The sequence below is a fragment of the Artemia sp. Qi Xiang Cuo genome, chromosome 17 (assembly GCF_049724085.1).
Source record: "Artemia sp. Qi Xiang Cuo chromosome 17, ASM4972408v1, whole genome shotgun sequence".
In the NCBI taxonomy this organism is placed as follows: Eukaryota; Metazoa; Arthropoda; class Branchiopoda; order Anostraca; family Artemiidae; genus Artemia; species Artemia sp. Qi Xiang Cuo.
This window is the reverse complement of record NC_142810.1, coordinates 54,874,336-54,898,985: the sequence shown is the minus strand read 5'-3', so window position 1 is coordinate 54,898,985 and position 24,650 is coordinate 54,874,336. Positions and strand designations below refer to the sequence as shown.

The 24,650-nt window shown below is 33.7% G+C and overlaps 1 protein-coding gene across 1 annotated transcript; it reads left to right on the top strand.

Annotated features, from left to right (window-relative positions):
- The first annotated feature begins 2,883 nt into the window (after positions 1–2,883).
- On the top strand, positions 2,884–17,985 carry LOC148942365 (apolipoprotein D-like). The gene is made up of 4 exons (XM_089103774.1): positions 2,884–3,042; positions 6,368–6,458; positions 10,743–10,868; positions 17,686–17,985. The coding sequence occupies exons 1-4, from the start codon at positions 2,950–2,952 to the stop codon at positions 17,937–17,939; spliced, it is 564 nt and encodes a 187-aa protein (XP_088959900.1). The 5' UTR covers positions 2,884–2,949; the 3' UTR covers positions 17,940–17,985.
- The last annotated feature ends 6,665 nt before the right edge of the window (positions 17,986–24,650 follow it).

The window sequence follows — 24,650 nt, the reverse complement described above, 5'->3', positions numbered from 1 at the left end:
CAGTGGAGAGGAAAGAAAAGACAAATGCAAAACAACGCGGATATTTCGCCTGTATCCAAACAAGGCGTCTTCAGCACGAAAGAAACACAAGATAAAAAAACCAAGCTAAAAACCAATAAAACCACCACAAAAAAAAATTATACAATTGGCGCAAACTGATCCACGTAGGGAAAAGATGCTATTATCAGTTACTCTGGTGTCATACAGGACACCGGAGTAACTGAGGGAAAAAAAAAACAAAAAAAAAACTGTAAATTACTTTAATTATTCTGTTGCAAAATAAAACTTTTGTTAGCTATTACTGAAGCAAATAGGGATACAGGTAATTTAGATATTGACCCAATTTATGATAACCTTCTAAAGAGTGAATCAACAGTCAATAAGGGAGTTAAGATTTTAAATAGTCACCAGGGGACTATTTTACCTGCTAGACCAAAACGATTTGCTTCAGTAATAGCTAACAAAAGGATTATTTCGCAACTGAATAATTAAAGTAATTTACAGGTTTTTTCTATTTTTCCTCAGTTACTTTTATTTTCCTACGTCACTTTCCTGCTGTACGATATATTTCAATTCTTAAAAAGGGCATTAGAATTCTTGATTTTCTTCTGAATGAATTTTCTATATCAAGATAAGAATAAACGAAACTCAGAGAAGAGAGAAAGTAACAAAATGAAAAATAAAATCAAAAAGGGTGAAAAAACGAGGATTTTGTCCTCGTTAAGAATAGGCCCTGGGAAAAACAGCAAACGGAAAGACAAACAAATAAAATCGCATTCGTTTTGAAATTTGTCAGAAAAAAGAAAATTTCTTATTTTTGAACATAGGAAATTGAAACTGCCGCAAGACGTCTGTTTCGAAATGATGAATATGGTGGTACGATTCTCAACGTCACTATCACGCCTTTTTGCCCACTTTTTCTAAGATTACACACATTTTTTCTGGCCCGTAGCTCTTCTTGTGGATTTCCAAGGTTAAGATATTTATATATGCATTATTATCAAAATTCAAGTTTTAAGTGACTAGTGTCACAGGTATTTAAAGTTTGTTGCCATGATGATGATGATGATTTTATTACGTGACTGCACCAAACAGGTATTTCACTCTACAATACTATATAACTACATTTATACACAAACACTAAAATACTTACACGAACTGAAAAAAATATATAAAAAAAAAAAAAAAAAAATATATAAAGAATGAAATAAAAACTATACATTCACTAAACCATCCTCAGAGAACGTTCACAATAACCTCAAGCATCAAATCTATTTGTGTTATACAGGAATTTCTTCACTATGTTCCTAACATTTTTATCACCAATTATCAAATATCAAACTTAAATCAAAAGGGCAGCTAACATTATGTTCTCTCAATTCAAAAATCATATTAAACCTCTGACGAACATAAAAGGACAATCCTACAGGACATGCTCACAGTTTTCTATACATCCACATTCACATGTTGGGCTATCAGTCATGCCTATTCTATGTAAAAAATAATTCAGTTTCGAATGGCTTGTTATTAACTAAGTTAAAATATAACTTGGTTCAAGTTTTTGCGCACAAATTACTCATATAATTTTCAAATATTACATACCATTTATTATATAGAGCATTTTTTTAAAACACTACGGTTCAGTTGGAAAGGTGAAAAATATTTTTCCATCAGAAACTCAACTCCTAGCAACAAAGCAACTATTTCATCGGTAAAAACACTATGATCAACGGAATATCTATTTAAAGGAAAACTAGGATGCACAATATCTGGCCAAAAAGGGGGACGTCCCTTTAAACCTTATCACTGCCAGTTCTATTGCTCTTAGACCGATTGAAAGGACACCAGAAAGGGACGTAATAGCATGATTTTGAGCAGTTCTAAACGACTTCGAAATACTAAGGGTTGAACATCTTTGTGCTGACTGTAACATATTCTGTATATTTTTTTTCTTAAGGCCCCAATCCTTACTGGAGCCGCATACAAAATAGTACTTTCAATTACTGACTTATACAATTTTCTAAGAGCGAAAGGCTTTAAGCCCCATGCCATCCTTGCCGCGCTTAAAAGACGACTCGAATATTTCTTAGCTTCATTAATTCTGCATGTTACATGTTCTGTCCAAAGAAGTTTCCTATCTAAAATTACTCCCACATATCGAACTTTATCCTTAACTTCAATAACGTCGCCTCCAAATACTAAATTAACGTGAGGGGTTTTATGTCTATTAATAAATAAAACGGCCTCTGTTTTCAATGTGTCAAATGTTAATTTATTATTTACTGCCCATTTATCAAAACTCGAAAATCTTATTTGCTACTTTTTCCAGTGTACTTACATTCTTTGCTGTAATAATAGCACATATGTCATCAGCATATGCTTGAATCAAACAATTTTCATTTATATTAATTTCAAGAAAATCATTAATATTAACAAGCCAAAGAAAAGGAGATAGAATTCTACCCTGTGTACATGACTTTTCTAGTTTATGTAAGTTTCCATTTTCATAAGCAACTGTTCAATCTGATAGATAACTATGAATTAATTATATTAAGACAGAAGGGCATTCTTTTTCCTTTAGCTTTTTAATAATTCTTGGATGCCAAGCATTATCGAAAGCCCCTTTTATATAAAAAAATATACACAATGTAAATAACTTCTTCTTTATATTTTTTTCAACCATAGTCACCAAATTATCAGCCGCATTTACCGTGCTTAAGTTTGTTGCCATGAGCTGTTTAATATTATCTGCCAAGAAAGCTTTAACCTTTTAGATTTGTGGGATGTGATCGCTATTTCCTGGTACAGGTTTGTTTGTTTAATTAATAAAGACTAAACTTTGCTCATCCATTTCCCAACATTGTTTTTAGATAATTCTTATCTTAACTCTTTCTTCCTGCTATAAAAACAACGAAAAATTCGCGTTTATTATTAGTGAAAACAAGGAAAATGTACCGTGTTGCTTGCTTCATTGCTACTTTCGCACTTGTTTCTGCAAGTTGCCCAAACATTGCCACTAAACCTGACTTTGATTACACTCAGGTAAGTGGTTTTACGGGTATAGTTAGAAGTGCCGAATAAAATACTGGGCCCGATAAAGAGCAATTGGAGTGATTAGGCCTAATCGGGTGCTGCATTTGAAAGGGCCCCACGTTATCATCAAAATGAAAAAAAAAGAGAATTTGAAAGATAAATCAAACTGTTTTTGAATATAAGGGATAAATTATGAATTATTCAAATATTTAAAACATATTTATTTCAAGTTTGCATTGCTGGATGAGATTAATTAATATGTTTATTATTATGCAATATATCCTTTATAATTTGGAAAACTGATACCCGTAAAAGCTCATGTCAATTCAAATTAATCGGGATAATAATAATAATGAAAATAATGATAATAATATTAATAATAATAATAATAATAATAATAATAATAATGATAATAATGATAATAATAATAATAATAATAATAATAATAATAATAATAATAATAATAATAATAATAATAATAATAATAATAATAATAATAATAATAATAATAACAATAATAATAATAATAATAATAATAATAATAATAATAATAATAATAATAATAATAATAATAATAATAATAATAATAATAATAATAATAATAATAATAATAATAATAATAATAATAATAATAATAATAATAATAATAATAATAATAATAATAATAATAATAATAATAATAATAATAATAATAATGATAATAATAATAATAATAATAATAATAGAAGGTGACTTGGGTTTGGTATTTAAGAGCTGTATGGTTTCACTGAAACGACCCTACACTAACAATTGATAGGAGGCTACTTATAAGTAGCCAAGCAAGCTACTTATAAGTAGTCTACTATCTACTACTATAAGTTAATCTACCATATCTTCTAAACTTTGCTGTTTGCTTTCAAAAAAATTTCCCAGCCCTTTCTAAAAACAAATCTATACGCAAGGTACGCTTTTAGCTAAACTTAGAATATCCCATTCTGTTACCTCTTAGATTTTCTCCTCACATCCTTGTAATCATCTAGCAGTGTGGCCATAATGCAATAGAGGCTGATGTCAAACCTCACTCTAATGAAACACAAATTGTGCACAAATGCATAGTTTTTTATAATTTTATGTGTGTAAAACAGCTCTTTCTCATAGTTATGCTCCCTTCCTTAAATGAGCAGAACTCCTCCTGAAAATTTTATAAATGATGGTCTGGAAAGTTGACGGAAAGTTGCCACCGTGTTTCTAAATTTCTTAAGAGCTTTTGATACTGTAGATCATCAAATTTTACCGAGTAGAAATGATAATTGCAGAGTTAAAGGAAGGGCCTAAAAGTTGATAACCTCATATTTGTCGAGTAGGTATTTATTTTTTAAAATTGAATGGTAAAAAATCAAGGATATACAATGTCAGGTATGGGGTTCCCAAGGGATCTTCACTTGGGTCATTATTGTTCGCTATTTACATTAACGATATGTTTGTGACACTTTCTAGGTAAAGTACAGAGATTAATGGTAATATTCTAGGCTCTAATTCTAGTAAAGCGCTAATATTTCTTACGGATGATGCCTCTTTTACTTTAACTGGTAGGTCTGAAAAAAGATGTAAAATATATTATTTGTGGACATTACAATTATTGAAAAGTGATGGCATGTCAACAAATTAAAACTAAATTGTAGAGACAACCTCTTTGATTATTTACTCGGTCGAAAAATTATTATAATTTGTTGAAGGAGTATGTAGTGACCCGTAGGAATTCTGTGAAATATCTAGGGACTATTTTTGATGAAGAGAATTTTTCGAAGAAAAATTATTATACTTGGTAGAAGGAGTATGTTGTGACCAGTAGGAATTCTGGGAAATATATAGGGACTATTTTTGATGAAGATAATTTTTCGATGAAAAATTATTATACTTGTTTGAAGGAGTATGTTGTGACCAGTAGGAATCCTGTGAGATATCTAGGGACTATTTTCGATAAAGGTAATTTTTCGATAAAAGATTATTATACTTGGTTGAAGGAGTATGTTGTGACCAGTAGGAATTCTGTGAAATATATAGGGACTATTTTTGATGAAGATAATTTTTCGATGAAAAATTATTATACTTGGTTGAAGAAGTATGTTGTGACCCATAGGAATTCTGTGAAATATCTAGGGACTATTTTCGATGAAGTTTGATGTTGAAGACATTTGTTCAAAGGTGGTAAAAATATTGGTGTTCGACGAAAATTGAAGAAATTTTTCCGCTGTGTGTTTTGAGTATATTATATTTCTCATTAATCCATGAGTACGTTTTGAATCGCTGCTCCACTTGGTCGCATACTTTTACTGTCCATCGTGGTTTGCATCTGATACTACCACGTGATTCTGCCACTAGGCGATCTGTAAAACCCTGTAATTTGTGTTTTAAGTAGCTTTAATTCCCAGGTTCCTGTCAGGATGACTTATGAAAGGACTCAGATTATGCCACTTACTAGTATTTTTACCTTTTATAAGAATCGGTTTATTTATTTTTAGTGTTTTTTAACCGTAGCAAGGTGTCATAGCTACAGTGTTAGAAATAAACGTCAATTTAGGAGATAAGGGCACATCCAGAATTTTTGTCTGAGACGGGGGGGGGGGGGCTTTGCAATTAAAATTATAAAACGCACCAAAAAATTGTTATATGTATTTTCTTACGTTTTGCAAGTAAAAAAAAATCAAGGGGGGGAGGGTCAAACTCCGTAACCCCTCTCCCTTACTGGATATGGCCCTGTTAGGAGACCATCGATGATACCAACACATCCTGTGTTCTCTATATAATGTTCTTTTCCCTGTGGGAAGCAGGGTTCCGGAGAGCGTCTGTCATGGGGTTGAGAGGCTCATCATGCCCTGATATATGATACCATTTATTTGCCTTGAATAGTTTTTTTGCTTACCTGTTAAGCTATTTAGGCTTTTTTATGAACCCTTACTACATGTTTAAACGTTGTTGTAATGTTTATGTTACGAATAATATTACACACCCAGGCGTGTCCTTTACAAGCCCAACCAAGGGTGGATCCAGGGGGTAGTTTTATAAGCAAGTGCCTTCCCGCTGGCCGATGCTCCACAGATATTAATTCTGTATCTGCCCCTGACACCATGTATTGAGCTTCTTGGTATTATTTTATCAAGTGCCTCTTTACTTTTATAAATAAAGCTCCTTAACTCAAAACGAAAACCTAGCTACGTTATTGAACACACCATAAATGTGAAAATTATTGGCTCACTCCTAAATTTACTATTGATACAACTGCTGCAGTAATTTTGTCGCGAATTCTTCACCTCTACCATTAAAATTTTAATTTGTGATTATTATTTTTTTTTAGTATGCTGGAGACTGGTTTGAAATTAGCAGAATTGAAAATTGGTTCCAAAGGGACATGTTCTGCGTCAGAGCAAGATATGGTGCCACCGAGGGTAAGTAACTTCAAGTTGTCTTTGTTATTGATGTTAATATTATTGTTAAATCATAGTTACAGAAATAGTTGCAACCTAGTAAAAAGCAAACCACGGCCCGTAGTACACAAAAATTTAAGCACATTCTTTGGAAAAAAAAAATTGCCTAGTAATCAAAACTGGCATCTGGAGCTCATCTAGGAATGGTAAGTATTACTTTGATTAATCTTAACAGTAAAATTGTTTTGCGGAAACAAATTTATGAGAAATATGAAAAGAACACCTGAACCTCCTCAAAAATAGCATCGAGTAAAAATAAGAAGCACACCATTGTAATCACCAAGGTAAATACCCAACACCGAAATACAGCCCTTTTCACCTTGTACAACAGGGAAAATCATATTTTGTTTTTGAACTGATGTGTCTCCGTTTTTTCTTCTTCTTTCCCAGGAATATTGAAACAGTGGTCGTAGAATGTTGGGAAATTCAAACAAAAAGTGCAATATCTAAAGGTCTTTCAAGTATCAAAAGATATATTACCACAGCAAAGCAGCATTTTCTACCATTGTGTGCCACAAAACAAAAACTTTTACCCAAAGAGGGTTAAAATGCCAAGAAATGGACACTCTAAGATAGCCCATTGATTTTCCAAGGTCTAAAACTCTAGAAAAGAGGTTCTGAGACCCCCAATCCTGGAAACCCACATCAACGTGTCGTTTTCTGCCATTTTTGCCACAAAACATCAATTTTCATGAAGAAGGTGAAAATGCCACGGAATGCAAATTCTAAGATATCTCTAAAAGATTTGTAACGGTCAAGAGATCCCAACTGGAGATTTTGAGCCCCCCCCCCAATCTCGAAAAACGGGTGAAATTGATTTTTGAATTATCGTCATATTTCTCTTTATTTATCTTGGGGCTAATATGTTACCACAAGATCCCAGAGAGGTATTTAATGCACCATTTAAAACGCACTACCTCCCACTAGATGCCTCTTTCAAATTCGTCTTGATAATTCCGTCTTAAAGCGCCATATGGCACAAAATTCGCACTTATTGGAGCCAGCTTGGAAGCAAAATAAGAGTGCCATAAGAAACGGTCAAAACTCCTCAAATGAGTTTCACAATCCCACCTCTTCTATGTTCTTACTCCCAGTACCCTTGGTAAGTGAAAACTAAAAACGTGTTTGAAAAAGAACTGCCAAATGAGGAAAATTATCATTTACTCATTTATTTTTATGGAAATCACTGATTTGTTGATGTGTAAATTTTCAAAGATGCCGGCAACAATATACCCTTGCACTCTATAGTTGCATGACAAAATCGCACAAGGCTCGTGCGAAAATTTAAGAGAGGGAGGAACAGAAAACCTACACTTAGTGTCGTATTTTAGCAGAATTATTGACCAGCTTATTGACTGGTTTACACGGTTGCCACGACAGTCAATTCCTAAAGTGCTAATATTGCCCAAATTTATGTGCTACACAGCGATTTTTGGTGCTATAGTAAAAAAAAACAAAAAAAAACTAGCAAAAATAGTCGATCAAGTGGACAGCTTCATTTATCTTTTTAGCATTAGTAGTAAAGATGGTGGGTAAAGTGAAGATATTAAAAATAGAACAATCAGGGCCTATGGTGTTTTTTAACAGTTGTAAAAAGTTTGGAAGAATAAGAAGATAGGTCTGTGAACCAAGATTTGAATATTGGAAGCAGTAATAACAGTAGTCAAGCATGATTCCGATGGGATCCAAAGGATTTAAGAGGATCTGCCCGATGTTTTCCATAGAAATTGCCTAGGAATTGTCTTGGGTACCCAAATGAATGACCGAATCTCAAAAAGCTGAACGAAAAATATGGTTCAATTTTTATTTCTAGGGCTATAATGAAAAAAAACGTTCAGATAGCCATGAGACGTTCTGCAGATGATAGATTGCCAAAGACCGTTCTTGTCAGCAAGGAAAAAAAGCAGATTGTCAGTAAAGATGTCGTAAGGAAAAATTTAAAAGAAAAGGGAACTTTTTGCGAGGGTTTAAAGAGGGAGGCCTTGAACAGAATGGGATGGAGGAGGAGCGTGTGTATCTGTGTTGTATCTTAAATTGAACATGAAGAGGTTACCGTTCCACCGACCAGTACCCTACAGAAGAAACTTTAATTTTTTCATAACAATGCTTCGAGTAAAGAAGATCATGAAGGCGTGCTTGCTTGAAAAAAAATGTAACATAATTTTCTTCAACAAATAGGAATAAAATACCCCCATTCTTTATGGTCCTGCTGTTGATTGTAATCGATATTTTCGTATTTAAATATTTATTTCGTATTTTAAAACTAACTCTTCCAGCAAACACAATCGTCATCTCCGCAAAATGAACTTTTGAGGGATTATATACTAAAATCTCTTCATGTTCAAAATCCAAGGTGGATTTTTGCTGCAGTTCGTTATTAGATAGCAATAGTATTTACTTCCAAAAGAACGACCTTTTTTTAAATTAACTAATAATATAGAACTGAATGAGCCCCAAAGATATTTTCAGATTTTTCCAAAAGGAAACTTACATTAATGTTTGTATACATGTGCCTAGGCCTTTATTGTATACTAAATTAAGGTTTTAAACCTCTTTCCATCTTTAAAATGTTTCATTTTCAGCTATTTCTGTTGTGATCTGCATATTTACAATATAACCTATAAAGTTCTTTGACTTTGTATGGTATTGAAACATATAGAGCCATCAGAAAATAAATAAAAATGCAGGTAAACCTGACAAGACCCATTGAATAATTTTTTTCCATGTAAAGGGATAGGGCATAAAGTGTTTCGTAAGAAAAAAAAATAATTGTCAGAGAAGGGTCGTAGTTTTTCAAATATTAGGTTTTGTAGGTTTCAAATAAAACCTACAAATAGTAGGTTTTGAACTTTTTGTATATTTTTGGGTTTTTAACTGGGGGGCTGAAGCCACTTCTTTGGACATCCTTGAGACTTGCAACAAAACAATTGGTTTATTTTTACCCTTAACTATTCCCTGCACCACTAAAAATATTGCCATTAATCTAACTATGATGTTTTAAATGACATCAGCTGGTTTGAGCAATGAATAATATTGATGTCAATATTTTTAAGTGCTGTCTTAGCAGTACCGTCTCACTTAAAGTCCTATTTTGTAAAATTAGCGGCAAAGCTGCTCTGCTAGCATGACTAGTCCTAATTAGGTATATTGACTATTCCCAGAAATTCAAAGAAACTGGCTAATTATTATGTTTTCTGTGCAATGCAATACAATTACAGTGTTGCCAAGGTGCATGATCTTTTTTTCTTACAAGGCTGCTCTGCTAGCATGACTAGTCCTAATAAGGTATATGGACTATTCCCGGAAATTCAAATAAGAGTGAGAATGATTATTTTATGTTTTAGTCAGAAACTGGCTAATTATTATGTTTTCTGTTCAATGCAATACAATTACAGTGTTGCCAAGGTGCATGAATGTTTTTTTCTTACTCCGTTATTTTTCATACTTACGGAAATAGTGAGCTTTTTCCTGGTTTCGGATCCCAAACGGCTATAACAGTTATGACAAGGCACCTAAGTACCAGTTTTAGCCATAATTTTATTTTATTTAGGAAAAAATAGTGATCAGCTGAAAACAGTATAGCTAGTATATGGGGTTCTGAAATTTAAACTATTCTACAAATTGTTGAATTTAGCCAGTGATTTCGTAAAGAACGGAATAACGTTAGACACCCAGTTAAATTATTAAGAAACTAATTCTAAAAAAAGTCAATTAATTCTTGGTGGAAGATTTATTAACGTTAGGCAGTTTCTGGAGACTAGTTTGAAAGATTTAGGGAATCTTTGAGAGAATAGTAAAAATGTGTATTATGCGAGGTAGGGTGGGGTGGGGGGATGAGTTCCAAGACCCATCCTCTCTATACATGCCAGGGTCCTTAGACTTGACCATTATAAAAAACAGACGGCTAGACGATCAAAAACAAGAATTTTTTTTTTTAACTTCTAACGCAGAACTTACAGGAAGAGAGGATAAAGACGTAACTGATTCAATTAGAATTTACAAGGAATTTGCAAAAAATTGAATTTACAAGGGGGTTTGCAAGAAATTAGAATTTACAAAGAATTTGCAAGAGATTAGAATTTACAATGGATTTGCAAGAAATTAGGATTTACAAAGAATTTGCAAGAAATTAGAATTTACAAAGTATTTGCAAAAAATTAGAATTTACATAAAATTTTTTAAATTAGAATTTATAAAGAAATTTGTATTTACAGGAATTACATTATTTCATGATTTATCTTTCAGAGCCAGGAGTAGTCAGTGTATATAATGTAGCAACAAAACCTGACGGTGAATTCAATTCAATCACTGGTAGTGCTTCTGCGCCAAACGCCAGCGCTCCCGGCAGCCTTGTAGTTGAGTTTCCAGGACGTAAGTTAATTATTTTTTGGGAGGATATATATATATATATATATATATATATATATATATATATATATATATATATATATATATATATATATATATATATATATATATATATATATATATATATATATATATATATATATATATATATATATATATATATATATATATATATATATATATATATATATATATATATATATATATATATATATATATATATATATTTGGAGTTATGTAATTATTCCATAATAAATTTTCCCATGTTCTGGTATTTTAAATATTTTATGGATTTAACACTATCTATCTCTTTGCCAAAATATCTATTTAAAAAATTCTAGAATTAAAAAAAAGCTTTTTGTGCTGTATACTCCGTTAAGCTATCTAAGTACCATTAGGAATAGGGGGGGAGGGGTTTTAATTGAAGAGTATTAGGGTTGTTAGGCTTCTTCAGAATATTTTAATATGCAAATACTTGAAATAAGAGTAGCAATGACATAATTACGTTTCAAAAATATATTGGAAAAACATGAATTTAAGTGGATTTGACCGATCTGTTTACAATAACTTTTGGCATTATAGACCAATAATTTTTCTATTATAATTTTTCCTTTAGAAGAGCTCATTTCCTCAAGAGGTCTATCGAAAATCTTATCAAATCTTAGAAAAAATAGATGCTAAAAAATTTGTTTTTTTGCTTAATAATTCCGTTTTCATTGGAATAAATTTATTTAAAATCACTTAAACGACTCGTAGCAAAAACATTTTTGATTAATTATAAGATGTCTCATTATTTTTTTTTTTTGGTTATCTAAAATTATAAATAATGTCTAACAATTATAAATACAAAATTTATAAGAAAATTATATATATAATTATAAATATAAAAATATAAACAATGTCTAAAAATTTATTTCTAGCTAGAAAGACATGTGACGGGCCCTAAGGTTGACTTATCTTTTATGAAAAACACGAAACCAAGAATAGCACAAAGCTTTGCTTTTGCGTTGATAGTACAATTCTATCCCCAAATATTCCGCCTTCTCCACCGATATACCCCATTGTGAGATCGCCATCTGGAAAGTTATATTGATACTGTTCTTGATAATGTTCATAATATTGATATTCTTCTTGATATTCTTCATGATATTAATATTGGTCTTTTGATATCAATCTGGAATGCCGTTCTATTGATATTTCAATGATGAAAAGATTGTTCCAGTGAGAATCGGAATCGTGATTTCATAATTTAGGTTTGGCAACTATGTTCGAAAAAAATTTGAACAATTTAATGATCACAAAGAGTGATCAATGAAAATTGCAAAAATTGCAAAAAAAAAATGAAAATTGCAATTTAATTCGTATTTACTTCAAATTTAATATGAATTAACTGCCAACCTGGAACAGTTTATTAACTAATGCCTTAATATTCATTGTAATTTATTATTAAAACACGAGTAATTTTAATGAGCAATGACTAAAATATGAAAAATATGGGTTTTGATCCCTTAATACTCATTAATTACTATTAGATTGGTCATTTGCCTCCATTTTCCCCACTTTGATGATGAATGTACAGAAGTTAATTCAGCAAATACGCTAGTTAACCCTATTCCCAAAAATTTAATGCAAAATTTTATACGAATTTAACTTTCTATCGTTCCAGCTGTTAATTCGCTCTCACCTGGAACGAAATATTAAATTTTTATTACATATTATTGACTTTTCGTCGGACCGGGAACACGCCCAAAGAAAAAAATTAGAATCATTCATTCTGAATTTTGAATCAAAAAACGTTTAAAATTAATGAGATTTTCAACAAAAAGTGAAAAGCAATATTAAAACCAGAAAAAACATAAATTACCTCTTGCTCGAATTTAAACTTAAATTTAGCACGACCCTGCACCTGGCAATATTATTGGCCAGTTAATTTCTGTATTAATTGGTTTAGTAATTTCACTAAAAAATATTAATTTTATTTAATAGCAATACTTTTTTATGCTCACCGCTTTGGTATCATTACCCTTTACAAAAGATTGAAATAGTGCGTGGGGTTGGGCATAAATCCTGATAGAGAAGGGGATGGAAATGCACAACAACAATATTTTTTTATATAATAAGTTCTCGGACATCCTCTATATCTAAAAAAAGACATGGGAGTATAATTAAAAAATATTAACTATTTGAAAACTTTGAAAAGAAGGTTGTTCTACCTGAAATTTGGCCTTACCTTCTTCCGCAGATGTTTCAAACAGTTCGTGGTAACGAACTGTAAGTAAGGAGTGACCCGGCTCAATGGTAACCGAAACTCTAGAAAACAGGATTTTGATACCAAGAGATACACCAAAAGAATCAAATTTTGATACTGATTTCAAATATATAAGTTTCATAAAGTTTAGTTTTACCCATCAAAAGTAAAGCACCTGAGAAAATTTGCTTGATTTTCGAAAAAAGGGGGAAAGACCCCCTAAGGGGTACAGAAACTCGATGAAAATCGCACCATCATGTTCCTCGTATCAGAGAACCCTATTGTTGAGGTTTCGAGCTCCCATTTACAAAAGAGTGGAATTTTGCATTTTTTGCCAAAAGAAAGATAATGGATGCGTGTTTATTTTTTTTTTTTTTTCTTTCCCAGGGGTGATCATATAGACCCCGGTGGTATATAAGATAGTGGGAGGGCTCATTGGAATGGAAATTAAAAGTTCTAGTGCCCTTTTTAAGTGACCAAAAAAATGGAGGGCAACTAGGCCCCCTCCCACGCTCATTTTTTTTCCCAAAGTCACCTGATCAAAATTTTGAGATAGCCATTTTGTTCAGCATGTTCAAAAATATTAGTCTTTTAGGATGACTTAATCCCCCTAAATTCCCGGGGGGAGGGCTGAAACTTATGAATTTTACCCTATGTTAACATTTAGTACTGGTTATTTGTAATTATACTTAGTTTTTCAGGGGTTTTTTTGCGGGTTTGGGGGGTAGTGGGGTGGGCGGGGGGTTTTGGGGGAGGATCTTTCCATGAAGGAAGTTTTCATGGGGGAAAGGACATTGCTATAACGGGGACGCCGGACTTCCCAGCATTATTTAAAAAAAGATCAGAAATTTAATATAAAAAAACAAGTATTTCAACTGCAATAGCAGCAACATCGAAACTTCAAACGAACAGAAAATATTACATATATTATTGGGTTCACCCCGTAGTGAATACCTCGCTCTTTAAGCCAGAGATTTTTTAGTACTTTCATAAGAGCTATTTACTCTAATTAACGACCTTTGTGATTAAGCGGTCATTTTTAAAGAATTGGAACAAAATTCGAACTTTCGTTTAAAGAGCAAGGTATTGACTAGGGGGCGAACCCCCTAATAAACAAATTAAAAATATATGAATATAGAAGGTCGCTACGTACGTTAATTCGTAAGTTACGTATATTTATTACTAATAAAAACGTTCGTAAATAAAATTAAACAAGTTTCGAGAAAGCCATATAACCAAATAAAAGTAAATTAATATGAAAATTTTGTTTTAATTATTCATATACGGTGAGCCAAGATCAAAACCTGCATTTATTCAAAAACGTTCAAAGATTTAATAAAAAAAACAAGTTTTTTAAACTGAAAGTAAGGAGCGACATTAAAACTTAAAACGAACAGAAATTATTCCGTATATGAAAGGGACTGTCCCCTCCTCAACGCCTCGCTCTTTACGCTAAAGTTTGACTCTGTCTCACAACTTTATTTTTTAAAACAATAAAAAACTTTAGCGTAAAGAGCGAGGCGTTGAGGAGGGGACAGTCCCTTTCATATACGTATATTTATTGCTAATAAAAACATTCGTAAATAAAATTAAACAAGTTTCGAGAAAGCCAGTTAACCAAATAAAAGTAAATTAATATGAATTTTTTTTTTATTGTTCATGTACGGTGAGCCAAGATCAAAACCTGCATTTATTCAAAAACGTTCAAAAATTAAATAAAAAAAACAAGTTTTTTAAACTGAAAGTAAGGAGCGCCATTAAAACTTAAAACGAACAGAAATTATTCCGTATATGAAAGGGACTGTCCCCTCCTCAACGCCTCGCTCTTTACGCTAAATTTTGACTATGTGTCACAACTTTATTTTTTTAAACAATAAAAAACTTTAGCGTAAAGAGCAAGGCGTTGAGGAGAGGACAGTCCCTTTCATATACGGAATAATTTCTGTTCGTTTTAAGTTTTAATGTCGCTCCTTACTTTCAGTTTAAAAAACTTGTTTTTTTTTATTTAATCTCGATTAGATCCAAGAGTCCCAGAGAAAATCGTGACTTGATAATCTAAGTTGAGATTTTAACGACTAGATTTGAGGAAAAAGTCTTTGGATTTTGCGGCCGGTCCCTGCATTGGTTTTAGAAAATTTTGCTGTTGATAGATTTGCACTTCGAGAATCGAGTATTATAAGCCGATTTTAATAACTTCTTTGTTCCTCTGGGAAGTCTCAATCCGGTTTCAAGATCCATATTTGTCAGTAGGAAACACGTCTTAATTCGTTGCTGGATACCAAATAATATTAGAAACTAGTGAGAGGGGAAACTGACTCTGTTTAAGAAAAAAAAGTTAACCAACGCCATCTACCGTGTGCATTATCCCGAAAATCGGAAACATTTATATACATATTATAATTTTTAAATGGTTAATTACATAAACTACGAAAGGCTCGGATTTAACAAGCCGATTTTTTGAAACAAGCCAATTTTATTAACTTATATGTTCCCCTGATAATCTTCAATTTTTTTCAAGATTTTGATTTACCAGTGGAAAACACCTCTTAATTCGTAGCTGGGAACCAGAGAGCATTAGGGAAACTGACTCTGCTTAAAAAATCGCTAAAACTATCAGTCGTGTTCTTTATCCCGAACTTCAGAAGCATTTCTATTCATATTATGTCTTTTAAATAGTTAATCATATCAACTGCCAAAGACTAGACTTTTCAGACTCTTTACCGTTAGAGATCACAAAAAAAAAATTAATAATAATGAAAAAAATTCTTTCTGTCGGCAGTACCAGCTTAAAGTCAGCAATGCTTATTATCTTGCTTAAGTTTCCCAAAGTAGCCGGAATCTACTTTTTGTAGCATAGATTTTTAGCTAAAAAAAAAACATATTTTAAAGGGAAACAGGAGATACCCAACATATTTTACCAAAAAAATTAATTTTTTTGGTATATTTTACCATATTTTACCCAAAAAAAAACATATTTTAAAGGGAAAGAGGAGATAGCCAACATGATATTGTTTATCAATGCATCTGTAAAATTAGGTGAATTAGCTGAGTTTTATTTTAAAAGCGTAAATTATTTCCTTTGTTACCACATCGTAAAAGCAAACTAGCGAAAAGTTTTCTTACCATGGTTGCAGCGATACCTGCAACCTAGTAAAGCGCAAATCATGTCCCATCGCATGTGACCTATTGTGCTTAAAAATATGCTTTTAAAGACACAGTCTTGTGAGAAAATATTCCATTTGTAGCAGATTTAGGAATGTTAACTATTATTTTGATTAGCCTTAATAGTAAAATGTTATTTTAAAAACAAATTTACATGCATTTTGAAAAAAAGCCTTGAATCCCTCGTAAATAGTGTTAGATTGAAACAAATAGTTAACATTTGGAATTGCTACTGTCAAAAATCCTACACAGTAAACTCACAGTCTCCCACCTTGAACAACAACTAAACTGAAGTTCAGTCAATTTGAACTTAGTCGTAATTTTGTATAACATCTTCAGATTGGCTAATACCCGAAACTTATCCAGATAGAGAAAAAACTGCAAAGAAACATTAATAATATATGGAAAAGGGGAAAAAAAAGAGTAATATATGGGACGAGCTACTAGAGGCAGCCAGAGCTAAAAAATGTGTATGACATAAGAAAAAAAAGACTGTAAGATTTGCAAATGGTAAAACCTAATCGATATACTATATTATACTATATATATGTTTTACTACTGATGACGGTTATTGCATATGTGACCGAAATATCTAGTATTTTTTGTGAATTTCTATCACTGTTTGTGAAACACTGTCTATTAAAAAGATTTTATCCCTGTTTGAACTTGTATTTATACTGTAGATGACAATTTTTGTTTCCCTTTAGACAGCGGTAGGGGGATGCGCACCCCCTGAATCTGCCACTGCGGGTATTAGCCAGATAAAGTATTATATAATTAGTCTTTATCTATCCTATAATCACAAATTTACGGATTTTAATTTGTGATTACAGGATTTTAATTTGTGATCTACTTACAGAGCCTGATGGGTTTTACTGCGTTCTTGACACTGAATCTAAAACAAAAACACAGTTACAGTACACCGCTGGATTTGGAAAAATGGATATATGTCAGCTACTGATTTCAAAGGCTGCTGCCATCTTACAGTCTTTGTTTCCATTATGTATCTTTCTTTTAGCACCGACAAGCTCTAGTGGCTCCAGCCATATATTACTTCTTTTTTATACCACTTTTCCGTATATTATTCATGTTTCTTTGCAATTATTTCCTATCTAAATAAGTTTTGGGTATTCAAGGGCGGATCTAGGATATTTTAGGGGGGGGGGGGGCGCCAAAAAGGTTGATCCGATAAAATTGCGTTAGGAGCGAGTTTAATTAACGCAAAATTGCGTTAATTAAGTAAATTACACTACTTTAGACTACAGTAGAGGGATGCGCACCCCCTGAATCTGCCACTGCGGGTATTAACCAGATAAAGTATTATATAATTAGTCTTTATCTATTCTATAATCACAAATTTAAGGATTTTTATTTGTGATTACAGGATTTTAATTTGTGATCTACTTACAGAGCCTGATGGGTCTTACTGGGTTCTTGACACTGACTATACAAGTTGGTCTGCCGTTTACTCTTGTGACAATTTTGGTGGACTTGCGGTTGAGTTTGGATGGGTTCTAGCTCGTGAAAACGCTGTCACTGAGGATGTTTACAACAGAGCTATGTCCAATTTTGCTAAGTATGGAATTGACACCTCACTTTTCCAGAAATTCTACCATGGAGATGATTGTGTTTATGATGAGCCTGAAGTACCTCAGAGATCTTAGATTGTGGTTTTCTGTCATCTAAGCAAATACATTTGAACTTACTTAATTATTGAATTATTCATTTTGATTGTCAATATAGGTTTAGAATAGTTTAGCATCTTGAGTCATAAAAATGTCAAGTCGGAATAAAAGGGCTTTTTAACTCACAATAGGGATTTTCCACGCAGAGAAGAAAGTTTACGCAACCGTATAGACATTTTGTGTCATCAAACAGTTCGTGGTAACGAACTGTAAGTAAGGAGCGACCCGGCTCAATAGTAACCGAAACTCTAAAACCGGAATTTTGACACCCATAGATACATCAATAGAATCAGATTTTTATGCTGATTTCAAATATATAAGTTTTATTAATTTTAGTTTTACCCATCAAAAGTTACGTGCCTGAGAAAATTTGCCTTATTTTCGAAAAAAGGGGAAAACACCTCCTAACAGTCATAGAACTTTAATTAAAATCACACCATCGGCTTCAGCGTATTAGAGAACCCTGCTATAGAAGTTTCAAGCTCCTATCTGCAAAAATGGAATTTTGTATTTTTTGTCAGAAGAAAGATCACTGATGCGTGTTTATTTGTTTTTTTTGTTTGTTTGTTTGTTTGTTGTTTTTTTCCCCAGGGGTGATCGTATCGATCCAGTAGTCCAAGAATATCGTAAGAGGGCTCTGTTATTCTGGTAGGTTATAATGCCACCAGTATTGGTGTGGTAAGGTACGGGGGTCACCACTTATTGGTGCAAAAATGGCGCAAAAATGTTGCTATGCCACTTACTAGAGGGGGGGGGGGGAGCCCCTTGTCGGCCCAAATATTAAAATGTGATGCCCGTGTCTACCACACCGGTTCTGCAAATATCAGGTTTGGTACAACCCTATTTACAGTATACCCTGTCCCAGGGTATGATAACGTGATCGAGTGGTCAAATGGCCACTTTCTAAAGCCAAGTGTACCCGTCCGGGGTTACCGATAATATTTCTAACTATCTCCTTGGACTCTACCTAGGCTAAAAAGTAAAAGATTATATAGTATAAAAAATCTTACTGTATTCAGTCACGCTACAAAAGGAACTAAAAATCACACTTCCAATTTTCCCCCAGTTCGCTCACCGCGTGCCTGCGGTGGGTGGTTGGTGGATTTTCCCAGCCAATCCAAAGGCTAACTATTTACTGCCCTATGGTGAATCATCCCCAACTGCGCAATTAATGCCTCGTGGTCCATTTGACGAACTACGCAATTAAAAAGGAAAGAAAATGGCGCCACCATAATTAAAGGAAAAATAATAATTATTACTAGAGGAAAAAGAATAATTAAGGGACCAAAAGAAAAGAATCTGGGAAGGGCATTTATCTGAAATAAACTAGGACCAATGGTTCCAACACCTCCCTCCTAAGATAAATGGCCTGCATCCCCGGTGGATTGGCTGGAAACTCAGACATAAAATAAATAACACCAACTTCAAAATCACCAAACTTATATCTTCTCTTCTTTCTTCTACCAGTGCCTGTACTTCCACCGCTTGGCTCAGGATCCATCGTCATCCAAACGTCTCTACCGTAGAACCACCATGGTCTCTATCGCATTAGGTGTTGAAAGTTAAAGTCCCCAAGACTCGTAGAAAATGATCACACAATCAAAAATACAAATTTTCTCGCTCTCACGAATTTACATTTGAGAGGAGCGGAAAATCAGTTTATGGCATACTCGATGATGCCAGCCATCATGGAAAATTGGCTGCACAAGCCTCTTAATTTCCATCTGTGGAAACAACCCCACATCTCAATAAAAAAGTAAATTGCCCCTTGACATAATTTCAAATAATATAAGGCCGAAAATGCAAAGGCCTGTGAAAACGACAAGGGTACAGGGAATGAAGTAAAATTTTGAGCGAACCATGAATCGTCTTTTTTCTGGGTTCCCTCCCCTGAGATAATCAAATGCAGAATATGCGTTGATGCTAATTGAAGATGAAATTTGGATACATCTCGCACTGTATACAATTTGCCGGAAATAATTGTCGGTTCCCATAAAGAGTAAAAACTATGAATAGGGCTACTTTACAAAGGTTTGGGTGAAGTGTGAAGTGACTGGGAGATAGTATCACCCAAGGACTCCAGATCAGATAGGCAAAACTTCAGTAAATGGATCACAACTTGTCCGCCAGCTTTGCATTGAGAAAAAGGGCTCTCTTTCGCGACGTTCCGCAGGGGATCTTACCCAAGGGATTCCTCCCCTTCATAAAGGATTGACATATCTTTTTAGTTGATAATACTAGTCTCAGATTCTTTTCCAAGTTTTTCCAATCCGACTCGACATTCAATATCTCCCAACTTTCCCCCAACCCGTTGTAGGTCATTCATCTCTATTTTGTACCCATCTTGTTTTATTCCCCATGGATCTTTGACCTCTTTTTCCCCGCTATTATTTATGTTATCAAGGCACTGCCCATCCATAATTTTATTTTTCTCCCTATTATTTATGTTATCAAGGCACAGCCCATCCAACATTTTTTTTTATTTTTCGCCACTGCAGACTGAATCTCCAAATTGTGTCTCTTTTTTGCATTTCTCTTTTCGTCTCTACTTTTCTCAAATTGGTCATTTGTGCAAAATACTATATCATTACTAAATCTGATTTGGACTCCAGTGTCCACCGTCTTTGACTGCATTACTTCAGTGTAGCTCCGTTTAATATCTCTTTTCTCTCTTTTAGTCTTCTTTATTCTTACCGCAGAAATAAATATTTCGTCATCAAATGGGAACTGAACTCCGACATTTGGTTTTTCATTTTCTACTAAAATTTCTCGAACTTTCCGAGGAAAAGCGCTTACAATAAATTTCGTCTCATTTTCTTTGGTACAATCAGTGTTTCATTTTGGCCTGTACTTTTTAGCTTCTCATATTCATTAAAAGTGTTCTCAAGTTTTCTATTTTCTGCAAATCTTCCTGGAAAATCATTTTCGCGCGTCTTATTTTCAATATATAACATAATGTTGTAATTTTATTTTTATGGTCTATCTCTGTTCTATTAATTAGGTCAGTTCGCACATAAGTTTGATCACTGCAAGAATCAATTGCCATTTCAACTAATTCCCCGTTCAATTTTCCGTATATCTTATGCGAATCTGTAAATGCGTAATTTTTTTCCCTATTATGGACCATGGCCCAGGCTGTCGTTTTATGTGGTTTTTGGTCATGTTTACTGGGGCAGTTTCTTGCAAAATGCCCCGTAGTACTACAGTTATAGCAAGTTAATTCTCCTTGCGCCGTGTTATAGTGCCTATTTTTGTTATGCTCTTTATATTGAAATATGTCTGTCTCCTCAACTTCCTCTCTTATTTCGGTCCACCTATTTGCCATTCCCACCATTTCTTCACTTTTTTTTGGGTTCTTTTCTTTCAAATATATTTTCAATTGTCTGGGTATTTTCTAAAAATTGTTACATTACTGTTTTATCTATTACTTCCGTCAATTTTTCTTTTACCTCTTCCAGGTCTTCAAACATTCTATAATCTTCTAACTCTAGCCATCTTAAACACATATCTTTCAATTTGTACCCGAATTCTTTATATGTTTCGTTGTCTCGTTTTCTTTCGCTTCTAAACCTTCTTTGAAAGTGCTTGGGGGAGAGTTGAAACTTTTCAAAAATGGCTTGTTTTAGTCTTTCAAAATCTTTTGAGTAGTGCATTGGTAATGCTTTATATGCAATTTGTGCTGTGTAGTTAAGGAGGGGCTGTATTCTTGTCACCCAATTTTCTTTCGGTAATCCGCTTAATTCCGCCGTTTTTTCGAAATTGTAGAAGTACAAATGTATATCTTCATTCTCTTTCATTGGTTGAAAGTTTATTGCATGCATTAAATTTACTGTGGACGATCCATGCTGCTCCTGGGAATATTTCCCTGGAATTATTTGCATTAGTTCTCTTCTATCCTCTCTATCTGCCTCTTCCTTTCGTTTTCTGGCTATCCTATCAGCCTCTTCTTTTCGTTCTCTGGCTATCCTTTCTTTCTCTCTTTCTTTTCTATCTGCCTCCTCTTTTCGTTCTCTGGCTAATCTATTATTCTCCATGAAATTTAATAGTTGTTGTGTCATATTTATTTGAGTGCTTTTTCGCGAGGTCCTGCTGGAAATTGAGCTTCTACTACTCCTGCTACTTGGCCTACTATGATTTTCACTGTCTTTATATTCTCTTAATTCGTTTTCTGCGTCTGTTCGTTCCATAATATTTTCTCTTACCCACAACTCCCCTACTTTTTGCACCTCATCTGAAGGGTGATTCGGTTTTGTATTACCCGTACTTTCATATAATGATTTTTCTTCATGTATTATTGCCACTGTTTCTTTTGTTTGGGTTTCTCTATCTGGGAATAGTTCTTTCTGAATCTGCCTTAAACTCTTTTCTTCGTCCATGGTTTGTACTGGAGATCGCTCTATTAATGATTTTATTTTGAAGATTTCCCCTTCACACGTCTCAGGAATGTCTATTTCACCCCCTGAGTGATATAAGGTTCCATCTGATGGTGTTTTTTTAGGGTATTTCCAGCGGGAGTCGCATATAATTGCGATGCATCTGAATACGATTTTTGTCTCCCCGCGGTTGTTTTTTATTGAATTCCTAGCCGCTTCTTCCAATTGTCCTTTTCCTGATCTTGTTTGTATTCTCCGTTTGTCCGCCATTCTTTCAAGGTTTATTTAACGTATTCTTTTACCAATGTTTATTTTTATCTTTTCGTGAAAATTTGTCACATTTTAATTTGCTGAATTTACGTGGGCACCGCAGCCTCCTTTGTCTCACAAGTTAATGGTTCGCGTGGTATTTTATTTCTTCAATTGTATTACTTATTATTATTTAACTAGGCACAGCCCAGATAATAAATATATTTTTATTAATGTAATCACAATAGGCTACTCTGTAGGTTAAATTAATTTATCTCTTCGAAAACGCGGAGTTTTTTTTACTATTAATGCTGTTAATAGTTCCTTTTCTTACTGCCACCAGTGTTATTCTGGTAGGTTATAATGCCACCAGTATTGGTGTGGTAAGGTACGGGGGTCATCACTTATTGGTGCAAAAATGGCGTGAAAATGTTGCTATTCCAGTTACTAGAAGGGGGGAGCCCCTTGTTGGCCCGAATATTATAATGTGATGCCCGCGTCCACCACACCGGTTCTGCAAATATCAGGCTTGGTACTACCCTATTTACAGTATACCCTGTCCCAGGGTATGATAACGTGATCGAGTGGTCAAATTGCCACTTTCTAAAGCCAAGTGTACCCGCCCGGGGTTACCGATAATATTTCTAACTATCAACTCTACCTAGGCTAAAAAGTCAAAGATTATATATTATAAAAAATCTTACTGTATTCAGTAACGCTACAAGAGGAACCAAAAATCACACTTCCAATTTTCCCCCAGTTCGCTCACCGCGTGCCTGCGATGGGTGGTGGGTGGATTTTTCCAGCCAATCTAAAGGCTTACTATTTACTGCCCTATGGTGAATCATCCCCAACTGCTCAATTAATGCCTCGTGGTCCGTTTCACGAACTACGCAATTAAAGAAGGAAAGAAAATGGCACCACCATAATTAAAGGAAAATTAATAATTATTACTAGGGGAAAAAGAATAATTGAGGGACCAAAAGAAAAGAATCTGGGAAGGGCATTTATCTGAAATAAACTAGGACCAATGGTTCCAACAGGCTCATTTGTGACGGAAATTAAAAGTTCTAGTGCCCTTTTTAAGTGACCAAAAAAATTGGAGGACAACTTGGCCCCCTCCCACGCTCATTTTTTTCCTGAAGTCACCCAATCATAATTTTGAGATAGCCATTTTGTTCAGCATAGTCTAAAATTTAATAAATATGTCTTTGAGGATGACTTAATCCCCCACAGTTCCTAGGGGAAGGGCTGCAAGTTATGAACTTTGCCCATTGTTTACATATAGTATTGGTTATTGGGAAGTAACCAGCCATTTTCCGTAAGGATTTTTATCTGGTGGTGGGGGGGGGGCGTGAGGACGGGGGTACGCGGGAGAATCTTTCTGTGGAGGATGTTTCCTTGGGGTAAGGGACATTTCTATGAAGGGGGCGCCGGATTTCCCAGCATTATTTAAAAAACGATCAGAAATTAAATAAAAAAAAACAAGTTTTTTCAACTGAAAGTAAGATGCAACATTAGAAATTTAAACAAACAGAAATTATTATGTATATGAGGGGGTTCACCCCCAAGTCAATACCTCGCTCTTTACGCAACAGTTTTTTTTACTACTTTCACAAGAGCTATCTATTCTAATTAACCGGCCTTTGTGATTCAGGGGTTTGTGATTTAAACAAAATTTTAACTTTAGCTTAAAGAGCGTGGTATTAACTAAGGGGAGAACTCCCTAATATACGTAATAAAAACATACGAATATAGAAATTCGTTACGTAAGTTAATTCGTAAATTACGTCTGAACAAAATTTCGAGAAAGCCAATTAGCCAAAAAAAAAGGGAAAATTAATATGCGAATTTTGTTTTAATTATTCATGAACGGTGAGCCAAAATCAAAGCTGCATTAATTCGAAAACGTTCAGAAATTAACTAAAAAAACAAGTTATTTTAACTGAAAGTAAGGAGCGACATTAAAACTTAAAACGAACAGAAATTATTCCATATATGAAAGGGACTGTCCCCTCCTCAACGCCTCGCTCTTTACGCTAAAGTTTGACTCTGTCTCACGACTTTA

Bases quoted from the DNA above. Each gene is read 5' to 3' on its own strand.
- LOC148942365 (XM_089103774.1), top strand. From the start codon at position 2,950: ATGTACCGTGTTGCTTGCTTCATTGCTACTTTCGCACTTGTTTCTGCA. The intron at 3,043-6,367 runs GTAAGTGGTTTT...ATTTTTTTTTAG, and splicing joins CTGACTTTGATTACACTCAG to TATGCTGGAGACTGGTTTGA. The intron at 6,459-10,742 runs GTAAGTAACTTC...TTTATCTTTCAG, and splicing joins AAGATATGGTGCCACCGAGG to AGCCAGGAGTAGTCAGTGTA.